Source organism: Scardinius erythrophthalmus, assembly GCF_964197995.2.
Source record: "Scardinius erythrophthalmus genome assembly, chromosome: 7".
NCBI classification, from domain to species: domain Eukaryota; kingdom Metazoa; phylum Chordata; class Actinopteri; order Cypriniformes; family Leuciscidae; genus Scardinius; species Scardinius erythrophthalmus.
The window spans coordinates 15,641,826-15,665,293 of NC_138227.1; the positions used below are offsets into that span (position 1 = coordinate 15,641,826).

General features: G+C 38.3%; 2 protein-coding genes across 2 annotated transcripts in view; both read left to right on the plus strand.

Annotated features, from left to right (window-relative positions):
- lim2.3 (lens intrinsic membrane protein 2.3) overlaps nucleotides 1-23,468 on the plus strand; it is a gene marked incomplete at both ends in the record, with an annotated part of 157,370 nt that overhangs the window by 94,082 nt on the left and 39,820 nt on the right. The gene's annotated exons all lie outside the window — the stretch shown is intronic.
- LOC308693263 (roundabout homolog 2) overlaps nucleotides 1-23,468 on the plus strand; it is a gene marked incomplete at its 5' end in the record, with an annotated part of 54,266 nt that overhangs the window by 397 nt on the left and 30,401 nt on the right. The window contains 4 exons of the mRNA XM_081370059.1: nucleotides 4,900-5,226; nucleotides 21,951-22,108; nucleotides 22,788-22,908; nucleotides 23,009-23,147. Of these exons, the coding sequence (XP_081226185.1) occupies nucleotides 4,900-5,226; nucleotides 21,951-22,108; nucleotides 22,788-22,908; nucleotides 23,009-23,147 (745 nt within the window). The remainder of the gene's footprint in view (nucleotides 1-4,899; nucleotides 5,227-21,950; nucleotides 22,109-22,787; nucleotides 22,909-23,008; nucleotides 23,148-23,468) is intronic.

Genomic DNA, 23,468 nt, shown 5'->3' on the forward strand with positions numbered 1-23,468 from the left:
TCTGGAGAAAACAGTGATGTCATCGTCCAGCCCAGTTTAGTTTTCAAACAATGGTGTCAATGCATGCAGATCAGTAATATTGTTGAATATAGCCTACAGTGAATTCTTAATACTGTTGTTGAAGCAACAAAAATGGAACATATTAAAACAAATCAACAAAAATCAATTTATTTTGCACTAGAAAATCTTCCATTTACTACCAACGTTGAGTTACATTAGGTCACATCTTGTTACGTAACCACTGTCAACTGACTGCACGTTGTATAAAATGTACATTTATGTGTAAATCCATTAATATTAGTTAATTGCACACGTCTTCAACCACTTAAATTGTGATTTCTGATGAAGGAAATTAAGTTGAAACTCAAAGAAATCTGATCAAAATAAGTTTCTCTGACAAGTTAAATAAATAAAAGTAATGGTTTTTTTTACGTAATGGATTTTATAGTGAAATGTGAGACAATAATAAGAGAAAGTTTCCATTAAAACATTAAAAAGATCATAATCACTCTGGATTTAACAAAAGACAGCTGTGTTATAAAATATTCATGTTCAGGCACTTATCAAAGCGTATTACAAGAAAGACTACTGTGTTTGATTTCTTCATTTGGTAGCTAATGATACAAAACAAGTACAGCAGTGCAAATGCAAATTGTGTAAAGAAAGGCATTTCTAGTTATTAGAGATGGTGTTTATTTTTTTCATCCATTAAGGCAGTACTCACAGGGGACGTGTCTTAAGTCTGGACATGACACCAACTGTCACACTATATGAGTAAATATTTATACAAGAGCATTTTCCATGATCTCCTATAGCCTGGAGTATGTTTACCGTCTTTGATTGCGGTGAAATGACCTGTAAGAGACTGACCGAAAATGTTTGGCAGGTGCAAAGAGGGATGCCACTGCTGTATCATCAGTCTGCGGCATCACGGCATGATGTGTCCCCCCGCTGAGGCCAGCTTAATGGCCTTTTGCATTAAAGGAGACAGCGGCTGCGAGCTTTAGAAAAAGAATTTATGAGTTATGCATCTGTCTCTCCACATTGTGGGGGTGCCCGAGCTGAAAGGATGCTCAAAATAGAGCAACGCTTGTATTAATATGCAGCGGGTTTATCAATTTGACTGTCAGCTGTGAATATGAAAAGCATTGTTTACTTGGAGAAAGTTCAGCAGTACTTGGAGTTAAAACATACTTTGAAAGATGATTGATAATACTAGATAATAGCAGACATAGTCTGGTTGCTAAGAGACGTCTGTATAAAGGCAGAGCTGTTAGTAAGATGAATTCACAAACTGTTTTTGAAGGTGTCCTTAGTCTAAATCTGATCAAATATGACAAAGTTAATGAAATATTTTTTTTAAATAATCTAATGTATTGTCCATTTATATAGTATCTAGTATATACATGGATTACCTGCAGCTCTTTAAATCCAGTGATTATTTTAAGACATGTTGACACCATTTACAGTAACAGCATCACATAATATCTCTATAGACCAATGATTCATTCGGCTTATTGCTTTTCACTTAGCAAATAAGTGTTCCAGATTTAATTTTCGTAAGTAAATGTGCTTGTTCCTTAAATAAGCGGCCATGTGGGTGTGTTTGTGTTTGTTTGTGTGTGTGTTTGTGTTTGTGTTTGTTCATTAGCAGAAAACTGCAGACTGCAAAATCTCCCGCAACTATCATTAATTAATGTAAGAGATCTGAAGCTTAGAACTGACAAAACAAAAGCTGTTCAGCTTGTGTTGCTTAGCAGTTCCAGTCAGGTTAGGGCAAATGCCAACTACAAGAGGTTGAATAGGGTTGACGGAGATAATGGCGTTTCTGAAACGATGACAAATGGCCTGAGATGGATCACCCAGCAGAGATGTAAGCTGTCACAGTTAGTCGATAAAGAACAGTTTTTGCTACGCTGTGAAAAGCGATGTGCCTGGCGTAATAATGGGTCTAGGATTCATACCATCAGATCTCTTTCATGAACGAATGTTTTGTTTTGTTCTTTGATCAGTGTGCACCAGTACGCACCCATTAGTAATGTCAGTTGAGAAAAGCATTGGATCATTACTGATCCCAGGGAGCCAGGTTGATGCTCGTATTATTTGAATATGTTTGAGGCGAACAGTTTTGAAAATTCGACTGGGCACCATTTTTCATAACGCATTAGCATTAGTGATGGTACATTTAAGCCCTGAGGAGAAAGAGGGTGAAGCATGCATGTCTAATATTTGTAAATATTAATTACTGTAATGCTTTACATAACGCCATAGCTCGTAGCCATACACTAAATATAACTTGTGTCAACAGTATTCCAAAGGAAGACACTTGATAATCCTGTGTTCAGAATAGCGGATGTTTTTATGACATTTCTATCTGTCTGTCTATTGATTGTTCTGTCTAGATACATTTTCAGGCGTTAAGCCTAACATTTGTTTTGTTAAACTTTACTTTTTTTATTTTAAAATGATGGTTGTTTGAACTTAGCTTGATGTATGAACTTATCAGTTATTTCAATTCATTTCAATTCTTTCTTGCGATCAAAATTTCTGTATTATTTCATCATGTCAATTCATCATTTTCATCCCATTTTTTACCTCAATTCTGAATGGTACGGGTGCATACAACTGTGTTGTACAGTTTCTGCTCACCTAAAAAGACAGCCAGTCTTTATTCATTCCTGAGTATTCATTTACCAGCATATTGGATTTCTTCTCTCCCAGTTTCTACGGTTTTAGGTTTAAGAATGCGAGGTACATTTTCAGCTAATAAAATATATCCGAAAACCCATTAAAAATATATATTTTTTCCCACCAGTCAGGAAATCACGGAATAATCTCTCAGAAATTTCTCATGTGATTTGTGTGTGTAAATATTGTACAGCTCTATGGGTGACTGCATGGCACAATCTTCTCCAAATGTAACCTTCTTTCCTGTAAAGATATGAACCTGTTAATGTGGTCTTATACCTCTCATTTACACTTTCGAAAGGAAGCAGCGACTGTGTATGTCGTGAAATCACTGACAGATAATTATCCTTTCAAATCAGCATGGCTTTTCATGTGTGATGGGTTTGAAAACCACCGGCTTTTATTTGTTCCTTTCATTCTCTCACAAGGACCAATTAGCTTGCCATAACTTTAAAAATGATGATGCCTCAGAGTAGTGGGGAGTTATAATCTCGAGTGTTGTGAACGGATGGAAACATACTTATGAGTGTAATGTGCAGCGGGAGGCTGATGAACTATTTAGGTGTTCGTGACCGAGTTTTTATGAAAGTCATTAGATTTAACTTCACCAAGAATAAACACATTATGCTATCTAACAGACAAATTAAGTATTTAGTTTCCGTTCTATAGATGATATTATTTTATTGCTGCACACACTCACCAACTGTTGAGAATTTCCACCCCTTTAATGTCAAGAAAACACATGGCCACTGCTGTGCCTTGCAACTGCAAGTATTCCACCTCTTAAAAGCCCTCACACATAAATAAGAAACCCTGTCTGTTAGTTCTGTAGCCCCGACCAGAGCAGAATTCGGCACTAATGGGCGGTGAGGTTTGGAGCCTCATTCAACAGCCGCAGCCATGCTAGACTCAGCCTTAATGTCAGCTTCTTTTAACTTTGCACGGATTTCATCTGGCTCTCTGGGCTGAAAGCTTAATAGGTGCTGAGTCATCAGCCTTTGAGAGGTTCATCCCCAGCTCCCTTTCCCACTGGCCATTAGAAGCCTCTCTCCTCTGGTTCCATCCTTTCACTGATGCTGGTGAAGACTATTTGTGTTGTTGAATGGTACACCCTGGTACTCTGTTATGAAAGGCTTTTTTTTTTTTTTTACACAAAATGTTTTGTCAAAATTAAAAAAAAAAGTTCCACATACCTGTTAAGCAGTTTCAGCCCTGGTTAGTTTGTAGTACTCTACGAATTCTAAAAACTGAAAACTGCATCAGATGTAGTATATTTATTTAACAGACATGCATTTAGCTATTTCAATATAGCCCCTTTCCACACTGAATTTCCGGAAAATACAATGGTAATGTGTCCTGGGGCCGTTTGATTTTGGTTCATTAACACTGCCAGTGATTGGAATCTGTGCGTGCGTTCACACTCAACCCGTAAAGACATGTGACATCTCTTGAAAACCACGCTATGTTTGTGTTTAAGTAAAGAAAGCTGATTATGGCAATAAACTTAAGTAATGAAGGTTAAAGTCCGTATAAATAATGTAGTCAGTAATTTTGTCCATTAAAACTCATCTTTGATCACCAAAAGGGCATATTTAAACGTCTTTTTCCTGTAAAATAGCCTAAATTATTTCAATGGCCTTAAATTGGCTTCGAATGTAACTCAACAACCTTGCTTCATTAAGTATATGCGGTCCATGAATATTCATATGAGTCCCGCCTACCCTCACTCATACAGGCTCGTCTACAAGTCGATGTATCAGAATAGTAATGCGTTTAATGTATCGCTCTCTACAACGTCAGACTCATAACAGCAAACAGCTAATAATGTGTTGCTAATTTTACACAAACCATTTTCCTGTTCGCCATCTCAGAGTCAGACAGCTGCCTTCTAACAATCAGCATCCTTAGAAATGCTTTGAACAACTTGAACAAAGGCTACTATTAATGTACTATTGTTCATTATAACATCGTAGTACACATCATATACATACTTCTCTGGCTATATTACTTAAATGCACACGATTATTTATATCAAGAGAAAAATATACCGGGATAACCTGGCTTCTCTTGAGACAGCATAGTGAGGATGATGCTAAAGCCCGCCAGCACATTTATTTTTAACAAGAAGTTAGGTTTAACTGCCTGGTTTGCCAAACATTCCTCCAGTATGTCATGTATATGCTTTTAACTGTCACTGTTGATTTTTTGCAGGGTCTCGTCCACGTTTGGAGGATGCTCCTCCCAGGATAGTGGAGGATCCCTCAGATCTGATCGTGTCAAAGGGTGAGCCAGCCACCCTGAACTGCAAGGCAGAGGGTCGGCCCATGCCCACGGTGGAGTGGTATAAAGACGGCGAGCACGTTGAAACTGATAAGGACGACCCTCGCTCCCACCGCATGCTGCTGCCAAGCGGCTCCCTTTTTTTCTTGCGCATCGTTCACGGACGCCGCAGCAAACCCGACGAGGGTGTTTACACTTGCGTCGCCCGCAATTACCTTGGAGAGGCTGTTAGCCGAAATGCCTCGCTGGAAGTAGCCAGTAAGTATTTTCTGATAAATTCCACCTTATTCTGTGTTTCTAGATGGAGCAATATCTGTGCTGAAATAGAAGTAATCTATTCCTCTCAGACATGTCCTGAGGTTTTGTTTGTTGAGTTCTTTGTGGCAGGCTGCTGCTGAGTTTCTGCCTGCTGTGACAGTGTGTCCTCCTGCTGCGTGACTCTGCTTTGGGCCTTTGGCTCAGTCGTAATCCAGCTCCTTGGCTCCAGAAAGGCACCATATCCAGCTTCTCCGCCAGAAGAAACTGGATTAGCAAGTTTATTGATTAGAATGGGAATGCAACGAAGTTTGCTCATTAACAAAACAAGCCATGAATTTTTCTGGTGCCTGTTTTCCACATGATCTGATTTCCTCCAAACTGTGTCTTTTACAGTACACAATTACATTTCTTGTAGCTCCCTGTTCTTTTCAGGAGTCTGATCTAATGGGTCAGTGTCATGGCAAGCCCATTTTGATGCATTTACCGACTTGCCGAAAGAAATTATTAAATTGTTTCCCTGTTCGAAGCGGAATGAGATCTTAAAATAGACATCTTTAACTGCTGAGGGAGAGTCAAGCCCTTAGAGCCATTACAGACTTTTGCTTACTGTCCCAGAGGACGCTGAGTAGCAGAGCATGCTGGGTGAAAATGATTTGCAATCATGCACTCTGTGGTAGATCCTATCCTGAAATCTGCATACTTACACTCCCTAATAATAGCATAGAGGGGGAATACTAGCTGACTGCAGCACAGTATTTTAAGACCTAAATCTCGTTAAATCTCAATTTTCATTCAAAAATAAAACTGAATGTGGATTTGTTCGGGCACAAGATTCGCTGAATGATGCTACATGGCCTTTAATTCCAAGTCATAATTACCGCATAGAAAATATGTCGTCTAAGCAAGACTTACAAGATGATTTATTATGTACGATTAAAGCCAGAAAGAGAAAGAACTCATAGCTCTCTAGAGTCCATATAGATCTACACTCAGCACTCCTTTGAGCCTCAAATCAGGCTGGATATTAGCTCGTGCTGCACAATGCTCATGAATTAAGTGTTCGCCCTTGTGGAAGATGAGACTGGGGTCATACACCGGGAGACCCAGCTCACCGGCGGCCGTATCTTCTCCTCAGCAGTGATTAATGTGCTAATTAGAGCTGGACAGTTGCCAGCGCGACCGCTGCATGAGGGCAGAGTGGGTGGTTTATGGAGACGGAGGATCCTGAGGGGTACAACAGGTGAAGGCTGGGGCGAGAGTGAGCGATCCTTCACACGTCTTTGAGACCGCATGCATGTCCTGCTGGTCAGATTATAGCAGCAAGCGGATTGAGGTGGGGAAAAAAATATCGCATACATGGGATCAGCCTGTTTGTGATAAGTGAGCAATATTTGCCATGACAAGTCTGATGCGGCCGTGTCCATCTGTTACACATTTCATCTTATGGTACTTCTGGATCTTTTGGTTTATGAAATGCTCACTTTGTGCTTTTTTGTTGGTGAATCAATAGTGTTTTTCAGTATTAGGCACGTGTGATATAATTAACTATTGTAGTAGAGTCGTGAACATCCTTCACGAGTTCACACTTACATATAATTTGAATGGGTAAGTTTAATGCGTATATGGCGTGCTGTCCGGAGGGAGGGCTCCGAGCTCGGAGTTCAGCCCGAACCCAGAGTACTCCCCCCGTATGTAAGTGTTTAGTACTAGAAGTGTGGAGAAGGGGTGGTGGAGGGATGCTGCAAAAACTGTCAATGGAATGTGGTGAGACTGCTGAGTATTTATACCTCTCACCATTGATTGCTGAGTGCTTTCCACTTGTGTTAATTATCTGAACGTGCTCCTCCCGAACCTTGTTAATAAAACATCATTTTGTGAGAGAAGTTTTGGAACCACATTAATAGTTTGATCTGTGGCCACACTTTCAACATTTTCGACCAAGAAAGAATCATAATAGCAATAATGAACATTTCAAAATATCGTCTTTTGTATTTTGCAGATTAAAGTAAGTCACGTAAGTTTGGAAACTTGTGTTATTTTAATACATATAGATATAAGTATAAGTTTGCTGTTTATGTTTTTGTCTTTTTTAATAATTTTTTATTTTAAAATAGCTTTCATTTATTTTTATTTCTGTTTTAGTGGTTCAACTTATTTTTTTTCTATCTTAGAAATCTTTCTAATTTTCATTGAAGTTTTTCATCATAATGATTAAATAATTTATTTATAAATATAATTATATTTATTATTTCATCATTATTTCAATTACTGATTAGGCCTATTTTTTATATTTTCAAGGTTTAGTTAACAGTACAACACAGGTTTGGAACAACATGATGGTGAGTAAATGATAACAGAATTATAATTTTTGAGTGAACTTTTCCTTTATGCATTCAGACTTACCATTTTTCTTTACATCATAGAGAAACCAGTGCTCAAAGTGGGCTGATGCGCACTAGGACGCATTTCTGGCATTTCTATACTGTATTTTAATCTTAAGCGTACCGTCACTTTTCTCCACTCAGAGTCAAAGCATCAGTGTCCATCTTATTATTTAAGAACACTTATTTTTAACGGCAAGGCCAACTTTCATGTTAATTTTTTTCTTCCATGTTACTGCAAGGCACTTTTTCTTTTTCAAGCACTGAGAGAAATCATATTTGTTAATGGCGGGCAAGGTCAAATGGCCATGCATGCATAGAATCGAGAAGTAGGTTCTTCCAATTCAGTACATACTGACAGTACGTGTTTTCAAACAAAAGCCATTTACAGCAGTGAGTTTCAAGCAACTCTCACATTTCCTCAAGAATATGTAAAAAGCAACTAAGGTTTTAACAGCCATAGCCAGTATAAATCGCTCTCTAAATGCAAAACTTCTGTTGTTCATGAGTTTCAAGGTGCTTTGACAAACAAAAGATCTGCGTTTTGTGAACATCCAGTGTTGTTCTGTAATATTAAAGGATGCACCAGTGAGAGAAGGTTAAATCTGGGTCTTACACTAATATATTAATCCATCCCATGCTAGACTGTGGTATATTTGGGGATATAGTATTATCCATGTAACATATGTATGCCAAACGACCAATGCTTAATCTGACGCTTGTCATAAAGGCAGAATGACAAGTGGCAAGTGCGACTAGTGGTGCCTGTTATTATTTTTTTTAGCAGAGGTAGATATTTAGCTCTCGGCTTGAATACGAATCCATTCACGTATTCTTTTAAAATAGCAGCTTTGTGTTGAAGCTTTTATGCAAGAGAAAAGCTGTATCTATTTCAAAGCATTGAATGTGGCAGTCTGTCTGGGGTAGCAAACTGCCGCGTTCCCTGAGCCTGGATTAAGATAAAGTAGGACAAATGAAAAATAAAACTTGCTTAAAAGGCTCTAGCCCAGCTGTCCCTCTTTCTCCCAGTGTGGGATTATAAAGTAATAATGCTCCATGGCAGCTTTTCCCTAATACATCTTTCCCCATGCGCTCTTATCTAAACCCTCTGAAGGGCTGTTATGGGGTTTCTTGCATGCACAATGTTATTGAACATAACGCACTCACTATTTATCTCGCACATCTTCCATTCTTTTTGTCTATTTCATGTAATATGCATAACATTTTCAGCTGTTGCACTGTGTAATTTTCAGAAGACAGTCTCTGGCTCTGTGACGCCACGTTCTGTCCAGTTATTGATTGTTCAAGAAAGCATGTAGAAGCCGGAAAGCGATATTAAATGGGATGTTATCAGTCTGAAAGGAAGTAAACACAAACGATGTGTGGATTAACCCAGTCACCCTTTTTCTGGGTGGGTCGATTATCCCAGTCTCAAGACGGGGAGTAACGTGGCGTGGGATTAGCCCACCTCTGGGATGGATTTATTTATGTGGCTCTGAAAATGAACAATAACAACATTCTGTCTAGTCCACACACACACTTCCAGCCATGTGTCGCAATGCCGGTCTGTCATAACCCTTCGCTGCCACATCCACTTTCATGCTCTGCCATATAATTACACGTTGTTAAATGTAATTATGTAGTTGTTACTGTCAGGCTGAAAGTGTAGGAGTGCTTAAGTTAACCTGAAACATTTCACAATTCTCCTCCCACTTCCATACACACACACACACACACGTCGACAGATGGCCGCTTGTCAAAACCATCACGGATTCTTCAGGTTAGAATGATTATCCTTTAAAGACCAACGCCTGAGTCACAAATGGGCGAATGTGTTGTGGGTCCTCCATAGTGGGGGATGCGAATGAACGGCCGTGTGTAAGGAAGGAGACAGAGTGCGTGGTGAGTCAGTGGTGGGCTATTAATAATGTACATCCCAACAGGCTTGTCATTTACAATCATTCCATGATTTCTACGGGGGGCGGAGAAGAAAGACTTGTGGCCTTATGAAATGAGCTCGACCTCAAAAAATGTCCTTTCACTCCCATAAGTCAAACGCATGAGTTGTGGAAATACCAGTATCACATTTAGACAAATTCACTGTTTTTGGGTGCAGTGATAATGTTTATATTCAGTGCAGGGTCTCCACATCTCCACGTGGTGTCATGTCTATCAACCTAACACGCTAACACATGAAAATGGGTCAAATGCTGATAACTTCATGGTACTGATAACTTCATGGTTGTGTCTCAAAACATAGTAAACAGTATATCAAGTATATATACACCCTCAAGTATATATATATATATATATATATATATATATATATATATATATATATATATATGCCGGTTTTGTTATAATTTTATTTTACATTTATATTGTACCAATGCCAAAAGAGATTAATAATGTAACATCTTAGTTTCCAGTGAAGATGATCCAGAATCAAAATCAAAGTTACATTTATTTAAATGGAATCCACTCAGGTACATACAAAAGCAAGAGTCCACGAAACAGAGAACTTAGCACAAACAAAACAAAAATTTGTATGCGTTTTGGTCGTTCAATTGGTGGCTTGGAAACGCAAACTTTCAAAAAGTGCAAGTTTTTGAAAATGACACCTTTATCATCTCCGTGTAAACTACAAAAACGTGAATCTGTGAAAACGGTGACGTCATGCACATGTGTAGGCTATTACATGTTTAGTCTATTAGTGGTTATAAGAATTATGCAAATCAGCACAATCAAGGCTGGATTAGTTCCCCCAGGGGCCCCTGGGCACTGAAGCTCATGGGCCCCCCTCCCCTACCTGACAACCACACCCTCCAAAGGAGGCACCAGCATTTTTGGTGGTGTTCACGGAGATAGCCTTAGCTGATAAAACCACCGGGCGCGCTTCAAAATGGCGTCCGTCAGCGCGCCGCCGGTGACGTCACGATCTCAAAAGAAAATTGCTTGTATCTCTGCAACGCGAAGACCCAGAGAGCTCAAAATTCGGATGAGTTCGGCAATTTGGCAAATTCCCCTCTCTGCGCAAGGGCCCATATGTGACCCTGGACCACAAAACCAGTCTTATGTGTAATTTTTTTTCAAATTGAGATTTATACATCATATGAAAGCTGAATATATAATCTTTCCATTGATGTATGGTTTGTTAGGATGGGACATTATTTGGCCGAGATACAACTATTTGAAAATCTGGAATCTGAGGGTACAGGAAAAATCGAAATATTAAGAAAATCGCCTTTAAAGTTGTCCATTTCTATTGGCGATAGTGCTGCATCCATTCCAAAAAATAAATGTTTTATATATTTAAGGTGGGAAATTTACAAAATATCTTCATGGAACATGATCTTTACTTAATATCCTAATGATTTTTGACATAAAAGAAAAATCTATAATTTTGACCCATACAATGTTTTGTTGGCTATTGCCACAAATATACCCGTGCATCATAAGACTGGTTTTGTGATCCAGGGTCACATATGGTAGATCCGGGCCAGAGCACAATATAACATTTTGTCATCATGACAAGGTTCCTTACAACAGACTCAAGGATGATACATGTTTTCGATGCCTTTGTGTTCAAAGGTTTTGACATTTTCTCAAAGGAAGTAAAAAGGAACTTCATATTAGAGGAGAACATTGTAAAACTGGGATTACAGTGAAAGTTTCTGTCTTTGTGAAGATGAAAATGATCCAGAAGACAGTAATAATACAATATTATCAAGATTAACATCCTTAGAATAAAAAATCTGACAAAAAAATAAAAATAAACTATGTAATATGTGTCTATAGGCATGTGCGTTCGGCTCGAGTGCACTGTAGTAAAAATGTGTGCGAGCACGTAGTCTTTCTTTATAAAGTGACATTGCCAACTACTTGCCTGGCCTGCATAATACAGCGTTATTAGTCTTTTTCGTGGATCCGTGTGAACAGGTATTGTTTTGATAATGTTGTCATCTGTACAGAGAAAAACTTTTACGTTTTTAGCACATCGTTGTCATGTAAACGTACCCTAAATAATGAACAAAATAGAAACAGGTGTGTTTTCCATATATCAATAACCATGGTGAAAAGTAAGTGGTGGAAAAATGAGAACAAAGGAAACAGGAAACCATGAGCAAACTAAGAGTCCATTGAAAATTAAACAAGATAAACTAAACTGAATGTGAATGTGACAATTAAAGTAGTATGGAGTATGTATTAATATTATGAATTAGCTTTTATTTCATATTTTCAGTTTTATTTTCAATTTTAGTTTATTTTTATTGTGCTTTTGTCATTTTTTTCTTTTTTTTTGTTTTAATTTATTTGTATTACTGTTTTAGTTTCAGTAATTTTACATTTTAGTAATTTTTACAATCTCAACATTTCTAAAAATTTTACATTGAAATTTTTAATCTAATACTTATATTTTATTTTATTTCAGCTTCCCTTCAATTAACAAAAAGTAAATCTAATACTTTTAGTTTTAGTGAACAATAACACTTTTTGCATAAACCTAAACAGAAATTTAAGTTGATTATTCAATAGCTTTTTTTTTCTCCGAAATTTTCTGCGAACCGACAACCACCAACTTGCAACCACCTAGTTTTAAAATGAGCCTAAACAGCATTTTTGGGCATTTTGGGCACTGAATGTTGTCTTGGAAAGCATCTCGCTATATTTTGAGACACAGCCAATGTATAAGGAAGCAGTTCCTGCTAATTCATGTGGATTTATTTCCGTACATAATTTAAGCAGCAACAGTAATTGGCTTGTACAGCATATGTAAGGGATGATGATGATTTTGCCTTGCATGGTCTGCTCAGTGGAAGGAAGCCAAGCAGAATTAAGAGAATGACCATAACGTTTTATGCCAGTCACGTGACCCACCGGGGCTTTCAGCTGTAGCTAATGAGTCTCTCTGCTCATGTCACTCATCTCACAGATGATTAAAAATCAGATTGCTTTTTTCTTTTTTTTTTATGCTTCATAATTGTGTAAAAGTGTAGAGGATGAGAGGGGGAACGAATGGCTTCCCGAACACACCGCCAAGAGGGACGAACCCTGTCAGAGCCAAGCGTGTATCATTCTTACCCATAACTAGGCAAGTGGTATGGCCGAGGGCACTTACGAGTTTTGTGTGCGGGCTGGCCGGCTCTAGGTAAACGGTGACACTATTTTACCCTCTCTTTTCTTAACCACTCATGAATAACACATGGCTTCGTCTCCTGAAAAATGCAACATGCTGTGGGCTGTTTTGGAACAGCCTGTCCTTGTCCTTGCTTGTGCATATGCCTCCTGCGAGTTAAATTCTGTTCAGGAGGTGACGGGCCACCACGGTGGACTGCAGGGGATGGAGAATGTATGCACACTGCCAATTTGTAAGCTCATGCATGCATATATGTATTACCCCACTGTTTTTATGTTTCTGTTTTGGGGCCACCAGTCACCCTCAGCATTAACTATCTTTATCAGAGTGGCCATCGGATCTGCACTGATTGGAGGATGTCCCATCGGATGGGTTTTGTGGTATTTGGCAGATGGCTGCATTGGGTGTGCCTTTAGTCGGTTGGCCACTTTTCTGCAACATCTGTGCTCTTTCTCTCGTAAAACATGCTTTTATATGCTAGGGATGGCTTGCCTTGTGCTTATTTTGTACACTGTCAGAGTGCCCCAAGGGAACGAGTGGACGCTCATTTAACAGTGACAGACAACCATGATGGAGTCAGCAGGTCTTACGGCCAACGGGGGGAAAGGAAAACTGAATCATTTTATAGTAAGTTAGTTTAAAAACATAGCTTTAGGGGATGAAATTATTTATTTGTTTGGTAATAGCATTTTTTAAATGTCAAGTATGTTGTGGAATTGGCTTTTGGTTCCTGGCACATACTGTAGTATTCATTTTTATTAGTATATTTTGTATTAAAATGGCCATTTATAAATTATAATGAAATTATCCTTGGAAAAACTTCCTTCAAAAATGTACCTTTACATACAATTCACTGCGGTTTTCAGCTGAAATGGATCCTAGTGGCAGCAAAATTATGATTACAGGGGCAGATTATTGATTAATAAAGATGTTATGACGTTATGTTTACAGGGGCAGATTATTGATTAAAAAAGATGTTAAGACGTTATGACCTCAAAACATTAGTAAGTATGGCGTAGTAAACTTGTTCAGTAGCTTACCTGGTACAGCATGTGGAGCACACTGGTACGAGTCCCTTGAAACACAACACAAATCACGATAAACAAGCTCAAAGACTTGTAGAAGGGCATGGTTGTTTGAGTAAATGCATTTTTATCCCACGTTTGCTTTTGTTAGGTTTAATGGGGTAGATTATTTTCAAACACAAAAGAGCATAAACCTATTGGTGCCACTCATGAGGCATTTCCAAAATGCTGCAATATGTACAACAACCAATGTTATAAAACAATATATTTTATGTTTAAGGCAAAATATGTACATATACAAACATTTAAGTATTTTGAGAGCGTAGTGAGTGGGTGGGTCTTTTGGCTTGATTTGTTCGCTGCCATTCTCTGATTGGTCTAATTTTTCTTCACAGCATCATGGGCAGTGTAGTTTTTCACCAGGAATTTTGCTGTTAAACATGATTCTTTTATAATAATGCAAAAAATGCAAACTGATGGCAATTAAGCAATTCAGCAATTAACAACCTCAGTGCTCACAACAGGTCTGTCTTTAAAGGTTTACGAGTTATTGTTAAAAATCAATTTCCCTATGGAGAAAATTAATTGAATTTTTACTCCCAGAACCCAACTGCTGCACTCTTTAAGCTTTTATGAGTAAAGCAGCACAACAAGGTTCATTTACATAGAAATGATACACATTTGCACTGAAAAGAATGAGAGCTAATTTCAACACATTTCCACCTGGTTAAACTGGATTGCGAGTGGTTAGTGAATAGGATACAGGAAATACCATGGCATCTAAAGAATCTAAAATGTGAAGGTGGTTTGAGTAAACAAGATTGTGGCAGACTGGGTTGGATCATGGAGTGGTGAAGTTGTTTATGGCCAGGTTGGGTGCCCAGACGACCACTTCAAATCCTAACATGAGTCACTTACTGCCCATAGACAGACCCGCACCATTTGTCCAAGCCTGAAAGATATGAATATTCATAGGCGGGAGATGAGCATGAGTTTAACTAACAAAGAAAATGGAGCACTCGCTTCTCTGGATCTCACTGATAACATGACATTTCAATGAATATTTATAAGTAATTATCACAAGTCATTGCATTTATAAAAGTCTGCCAAAGGACGGTGTAGCCAGGACTCGGTATTACAGCAGAACTGCTGCAGAGGTCATATCATAGTTATGAATCGATGGCTGAATGTATTTATTTAGAATTATTTTCATGCTTTACATTCTTCGGTTTCCTTTTGCAGCCAGTGGCCGCTGAAATTACGCATTATAATTGAGGTGTTAATCGAAAAAATTCATCCACAAAGTGTTGTTTAAGAGATAAGATAGGAAGATAATGCTGCCACACTCGTAATTAATCTGTGAACATTGGTGTAAATTTTTATTACCAAAATGCATTTATAATTCACTGAGATGAGAATATGAGTGGCATTTATGTGTGTGTGAGGCTCTGTACCAGCCGCTGTTGTGAGTCTACATCCCCGTAGGAGCTCACCCTTTGATGTAGGAAACTCAAAGAGCCCCCTGAGGCAGCTGCCATAGGGCAGGGGTCGCATTTTTAATCTGTCAATCACCACTGGGGATTTATAGGTAACTTTATGCATCATTCTGCCGTTCGCTCTCAGTGTGATAAGTATAGAAAAAAGAAGGGGGCACAGTGTTTGTCGTTAACACGGATGCTTAGTAAGGTCAACCTAACCAACCATTGTTGAATTTGGGTGTCTGCAGAGTTAAAGAATTGGCTTTCCTGTTGGATTTTTGTTTTGCGAGACTTAAAGGTGCATTGCGCAAGTCTCTGAGTTTTTGCAGAACTATGCCCCCTTCTGGCGACACGCGAAACTGCAACCAGAGTTGTGCACGCGGTTACGTGGAGTTTGCGTTGGGGTTTGGGATGAACTAGAAGCCGGTCTCTTTGAATCCATCTTCTACTTTTGCCAAAGTCGCTTGAGTTGTCTTCGCTGATGTGGATAATGGCGGCGAATACACAAACCTGCCAGACATAGCCAGGTGAGCGTGAACGCGCATGACGTCACGCCCAGTCGATTCCGTCCCGAATCCCTCTTATTTATTTTACTGTACAGGATTATAGAGGCAATCGCAGAGATCATAGAAGGGCTCATTAAGCCCATCAGGCAATTGTTTAAGCATGTATGGGTTAGAAAAACGGGTATTTTTAACATGAAAAGTTGCTTAATGCACCTTTAAGACTTAAACCTAGTCTCCAAAACCTAGTGAGCTAATGGTGCATTGAAATCTTCCTGGGAAGTTCATATTTACAAGTCGAGAATTCGTTATTCTGACGTCCGATGCGTTCAATTCACTTTGGTCAGAACAAGACAGCGAGTTCTCTTGGCCGTGCCATGAGATCTCGCAATATTTTTAGACAAGGTGACATAGTTGAGTTTCTGGCACCTTTCACAGTGTTTGCAGGGCTACCAACTATCTCACATGCAGGGCTGTTCTCACGCCACATGTCCATTTTCTCACGCAGTGAAAAACATCCCAGAGAAAAGAGGACACTGACAACGCGCCGACAGACAAAACAGAGCAGGTTGCTTTTGATATGAAACAAGAATCAGCTTTCAAAAACATCAATATATTTCTAAATATGTGAATTGTTCATCGCAATTTCAAAATAAAAGTTTAAACCCTATAGCTCTGAGTTTGCATGTTTTGATGTCCACATGTTCTTGTTCAAGCATTCAAGCTCTATCCTAAAGAAGTGACCAAATATTAAAGATAAATGGACATTTGAATTAAATGTTGTTTAGCCAATATTAAACAAGGATTTGATCATGCTGTAAAGTGTAACAACAATAATCACTAAGCTGTTGGCACCCTCTGCAGGCATTTGTTATAATATATTGGGCCCTATTTTAAAACGCAAGTATCAAGCGTGAAACGCAAGTAATTTTTGTGGGCAGGTCTTGGGCGCTGTTGCTATTATACCGGCGGGATAAATGACTCTTGCACAAATCTAAAATGGGTTGGTCTGAAGTAGCTTCATTACTCATAGGTGTGGTTTGGGCGTAACGTCAGAGTGACATCTCACATTCCCTTTAAGAGCAGGCGCGCTTGTTCCATGGCGGATTGCTATTATAACGGCGGATTTGCCAGGCGCACGCCAGGAGCGGTTCACAACCGAGGAGACCGACGTTCTCATCAGGGCCGTAAAACACAGAGAAGTGACATTGGGGATGGGAGAAACCCACCCAAATTAGCTTCGGTTAAACAGGCGTATAATAATTTTGGTAAATGTGTAAGCTAGATTTATGCCTATTTTTTCACATCTTCATGGACACCACAATGATTTCCCTCGTGTGTTAATATTTTTCCTTGTAATAATGTATGATTTGCAAAAATGAAAACTGCTGCTTCTGTGTAGATGAGAGAATCAAAGTGTATGCATGTTGTGCACACGCTACATTAAAGCTGCAGTCGGCAAGTCTGGCAGATTGGTTGACTTAGCCAAAATTTTGAATGTTTACAACTCTCATGCCCCTCCCCCACTACCAACGAGCACCCTCCCATAGACGTCGTGTTCGTCAGTGCGTGTGTACCTGATTTTCTGTGAACGCGCGCGTCTCTTCAGCATCGATCAACACCATGGACTCGGAGGTAGGCTGCCCTGGCTAATCTATCCATAGATAGTAATAACAGAGGAATTGGAAGCTTGTTAGTAGATTTTCTCTCCGCCATCACGCTTCGTACAATCTCAGGCGAACTTCAGGCGTGTCCTGTGCATGTGATATTGAAACGTGCGCGAGTGACTGTGGCGTGTGCACGATGTGATTGACAGTCTGATCTCACACCCCCCAGCGCTGATTGGACCCGATGAGACGGGAGCGGTGGATTTTTGCAAAACAAATAACACGCTCCAGGTGGAGTTAGAAGCTCGGTTTTTTTTCTAAAACCACTTTATTTATGTTGTTCTGTTGGATTATAGTGTTGATTTCACTGAATATGATCAAAAAAATGTTGCCGACGGCAGCTTTAATTATGGCCAAGCATGCGCCCTTAAAATAGCATATGAATAACATGCGCAACACGCCACTGACTTTAGACTAGGATTTTCCTGGTCAGTGGCGGAATTGTTTTCTAAATCTACAAAATAGCATCAGGGAACGTTTGCGCCGAAACACGCCTCCTCTTTTCGCTGCACCGCCCCTGAGAGCGCAAGTTCATTCCCTAGTTTACCGGCGTGCGTCTGTGGAGGGAAAAGTCCGCTGTGCGCGGGTGCAAAATAGGAATGATACATGCGTCGGTGTACAAAGTCAATTGCGCTGGATGCACTATAGGGCCCATAATGTGCATAAAGCTAAATATGATTACATTTAGTTTTTTAACGGTGTTGTTCATAAAACCATATGATTACATGCTTTACTTTATTTGAATCAATTATTATAAAGTAATTTTAAAGGCTATTTTTTATGTAGGTCTAGTTTTATGACCACACAAAATATCAGATTACCCAATTAATTGTCAAAATAATTGACCGATTACTTAATTACCAAAATAATCATTTGTGACAGTGCTAGGTTAGTTCATACATTTCAAAATGCACCTGCATTGTTTTGCATTTTGTGTCTTTCAGTCGAATAAAATACTATTTTTCCAGTCATAAAGGTAGTCGTTGAAGGTTTCTTAAAAATATTGTTAAAATATTTTAAAAAAATGTAATATACTCATCGTATTCTTGTGAACCCTATATCGTGTATCGTCCCCTCTCGTGAGCTAAGTGTATCGTCACACCCCTACAGGTTACCTTTTGTTCAAAAAAATACAGCAAGAATGCACATCAGGTGTGTTTTTGCTCTGTTTTTAGTAAATTTAAGGTGCTGTAAACTGAATTATTATATTATATAGTAATTGAATTATACTGTCATATTTTGTATATACAACTTAGTTTTATTTTTAAATGAAAAAATAAATTCATTCAATTCAACAAATTTACCATTAACTACAGATGCTGCATCTATTGCTTCAACCTTGTTTCTCACTGACATGCTCCCAACTCGGAAACTCAAGAAAAAAAGAAAGAAAATCCATAGTGTCTATGTGCATTGAACTCATAAATACTATCTTTCAGCATGACTTGAATGGACCATAAGATACCTTGTGCTAGCTGAATTCTAAGGCAACATCACACTAGTTTTTACAGAAAGACAACCCTGTGCAAGAAATATAATTCATTCAATAGATAATAGTTTTGACTAACACTTTTACTAAATATTTGATTGTGCTACATAGTTTTATGCTTATTAGCAGATTGTAAATTAGCTCAAAAGGGGCATATGAGTAATTAATTATTTCAAATTTTTATTAATTATAAATATTTTGATCAGTTAATAGAATTAACTGCAGAATTAATATTACATTCAGTTAACCTGTTCATCCAGCAAACACTTTCAGGAAGATTTTTTTCTTGGCCACAGAAAAATAACTCTTTCTTACTGGGTACAGTCCTACTCAGAACGAGATGAACTAGTGTCCAGATATGCAGTCTCAGAAGAAAGTCTTGATAGTTAGTTGTTTGATGGTAGGTGAAGTTTCAGTCTGGTTCATCTGGGTTGAGTGAGGAATTGTTAGTGAGTATAGGAATAATAGTGGAGGAGTGAGTTCTCTCTCCCCGACAGAAAGTTGCAACATGGCTTGACGTCTCCAGTTTTTTCCACACGAACAGCAATGAGAAAAGAGGGGGTCACTGGGATAGAGGCCCTTTTAACTTCTGCAAGTTTACACCTCCTGAGTTTGGCTTGACCAATGAAGAGGGTATAATTTCAAGCAGAAAAAGTTTCTGTTATTTATGTGCATGATCCGAGCGGACTGGCAGTTTTGTGTCCCTTTATACTCTGATTAATAACTCTTTCCCTGCCAATTTTTTTTTTTAAGTTGCCAGCCACCGCCAGCATTTTTGGTCATGGCCAAGTTCAAGTTCATGGCCTCCAGAATATTTTGTTGTATGAATATCTGAACATGCAATATATCAAAAGAAAGAACAGACCCTCTGCTTTTAAACAAATCTGTTTTATTTAGCTTCATGCATTCTTTTTTTCAACACTTGAATGTGGGTAAGTTTCATTAAATAAAGCAACATTTTGAGCAAAAAGCTGAGAAAATCTTGTTTTTGTCAAAGGCTACGTCTGGATCAGATTCAGCATTAAAACATAGATGGAGTAGACCGAGTCCATCAAAACCCCCAAAGCTTGCACAGTCCTGACCACTTCCTGGGTCGACATTTCACTCGATAACATTAGGCCGTTCTGATTTAAATGCTGTTTATTGTTGATGATAGGATAATTTTTCATATGCATCTGCTTACATATATGATCGCACGTTTCTGCTTCTTTTTTGCCTGTGTTTTGATCAGGAGATACTGTACTCGCTCAGGAGATGCATAATAACACCCCCTACCTTATACAATGATAACATGGAAAGCCGTAAAAACTCATCAATGGCAGGAAAGTGTTTTCTCATAAAACCTATTTTTTACAGTCTATGCATAAAACACGTGATAACTCGTCAATGGCGGGGATAAAGTTAAAATATCAAGGATACAATGCACATAATGAGGAGGTGATATACACCAATGGGTAAGAAAATTTGTTAATTTTAGAATTTTTATATGAAGCATGATATCAATAGGGTTACATTATCTAATAGTTATATCATAAGGCATGCACAAAACCGTATACAATACTAAAGACTAAATATAATATACTAAACAGTGATAATACTGTACACACAATATACTGGGAAAATGCTTGTTCATTCATAGAGAGGTTTGTCTATGAATTAATGGGAAGTCCTTTTTTATGAGCCTCATGTGTCTGTTTTAATAGGGAATGCCATTGAGAGCGGACTCTCTCTACATTCCATTGGTTGGTAAACTGTCTTATCTGTGCTGGTTTGTCTTTGTTGCCATGGTAACCAGGGGCCTGTTCTGCCTTTGGGAGTTGTCACAGACATCTTGGCATCTAGTTTTGTTGTTGGGCGAGGGGTCTGTTTGTTGGATAATTCATTAAATATAATTAATAATTGTGTTTCTGATAGGTCCAGCTGCTACATAACATTTGCAGCAAGGCAGTCTGACAAACTGATTGTTTGGTTTGCAAACATGCTAATGCCAAACTCTGTTGTAAACAGTTCTGAGTAAATACGAGCTAAATGTTGGTTTTAGTCTAGCTTTAGTTCTTTACTAAAGAAAAAAGCATAATTTTGCCAAATACAGTAAATGTGGGTTCTACGTATTGTATGCTTATTTCTGAATTATGTTGTTAGATTAGCAACAGGCTAATGCCATACTCTATTGACATCAATTCTGTGTCGAATCTCTCATGCAGAGCACTATTTGTGTGGCACACAGAGTTGCTGCCTATTTTAGAGCACTCCATATTGGTCACTTATAAGGTTCTTGCTTATGCACGTTCAAAAGTTTGGGGTCGATAAGATTATCAGTGTTTTTGAAAAAAGCCCCTTATGCTCACGAAGGCTTTACTTGATCAAAAAACATTAATATTGTGAAATGTAATTACAATTCCATTTTCAGCATCCATTATTCCAGTCTTCAGTGTCATATTATCCCTCAGAAATCATTCTAATATGCTGATTTGCTGCTCAAGAAACATTTATTACTATTATCAGTGTTAAAAACAGCTGGCTGTTTTATGTTTTTTTTTGGAAACCGTGATCCATTTTTCAGGATTATTTGAGGAGTAGAAAGTTCAAAAGGACATCATTAATTCGAAATGGAAATATTTTTTAACATTATAAATGTCTTTACGTTCACCTTTGATCAATTTAATGCATTTTTTTTTTGTATAATTACTGAACCCAAATGTTTAAACGGTAGTGTAAATATTAGGCAGCTCACTAGGTTTTGGAACACACCCCCAGTCATGTAATGTCTCTTTGGTCAATTATTCAGCTGTATTTTAATGTGAATGTGTTGTCATGAAAACGCTTTATAATTGATAAGATGAGAAAGCCAAGGCATTACATGCAGGAAGAAGCACAGGAGATTTGAGGACAGGAGCTGAGAGAAATAGCGAAGACGACTCATTTATCTCTGACTCATAGTTCCCAAGTTCCTCAATGAATATCCATGAAAAAACACCTCACACAGGGGAGCACAAACAAAAACAACTCAACATAGAGCTAACACTTGTCTCAATCTCCCTTAGTTCTCAGGGATGATTTCCGCCAGCCTCCCAATGACGTGGTGGTGGCAGCCGGAGAGCCTGCTGTACTGGAGTGCGTCCCTCCCAGGGGTCACCCCGAGCCCACTGTTTCCTGGAAGAGGAACAATGTTCGTGTCAATGACAAGGACGGCAGGATCACTGTGAGTTAATAGCAGAAAGTGCAATGTTGGCACAGGAGTGATGATTAGGTTGTAGTGTAGCAGTGACATCACTCTACTCTGCAACCAGCATCGATTGGAACATAAATCAGTGTACTTAGTCACGTCCTGTTCTCCACCAACAAATGACATCACTCATTGTGTGTAAAAGAAAGGTGCATTTTAGCTATTTTTTATGCTTATGTTGTGCTGGCTAGCAGTGTCGTTAACTAAAACTAAAAAAAAATTTTGTTAATATAAAAAAGCTCAAATAAAATATAAATTGAAGATTAAAAACTTTGAAATGAAAAAAATTGAAGTGTTGCTTTGGCAATTAATTGAAATAAATACGTTAAATTAGTACTAAAAATAAAATAAAAATAAATTAAAGTTTTTTTTGTTTTTTTTTACAAATGTCAAAGGCTAAATCTTAAACTAAATTTAAAATGAAAATATAAAAAGAAAAGATAATTCAACATTTATAATAGTATATAAATAATACTAAAATGACATTGCTGGTTACTGAAAGAAACTGTTTGGTCATGTGACTATTTAAAATAAAACCAGGGTTTTATTAGGCTTCTGAAATAAGTCTTTATGTTATGTATGTGAACATATTTGTCAAAGTTAAATGATGATATGGCGATGTAGATGTTATTATTTTTATTTATTTTTTCTTCAGATGCGTGGTGGTAAGCTGATGATTTCTCACACCCGGAAAAGTGACGCAGGCATGTATGTGTGTGTGGGCACCAATATGGTGGGCGAGAGAGACAGTGATCCAGCCGAACTCGTTGTTTTTGGTAAGTTCGATTTCCTGGCTAGTTTTTTGTTGTTGTTGTTTGTTTGACAAAAGGGTGAAAATAAGCACAGTGTGATTTGTCTGTGTGATTGTGGGAGCAGAGAGGCCAGTGTTCATCCGCAGACCTGTGAATCAGATCGTTTTGGCTGAGGAGACTGTTGATTTCTTGTGCGAGGTTCATGGAGACCCGGCTCCGACTGTCCGCTGGAACAGAGACGAGGGAGAACTACCACGGGGGAGGCAAGACTCTGCTTACAAACATTTGTGATGCTTTTTTTCCGTTACAGTTCAGTTAGAGAAGGAGAAAGCTCAATAAATATTAAAATGGGATGGAACCTTATACATACAACATGCGAAAAGAAATGTTTTATTGCATTATACAACAACATACAACAAAACATTTAAGGGATAGTTCATTCAAAAATGACTATTCTGTCATTTACTTAGCCGCGTGCCGTTCCAAACCCTTACAAATGAACATATTTTTAATAAAACCTGAGAGATTTCTGTCACTCCATTGAAAGTCTAAAAACTTAATGAAGCTCATAAGTTCATAAAGAC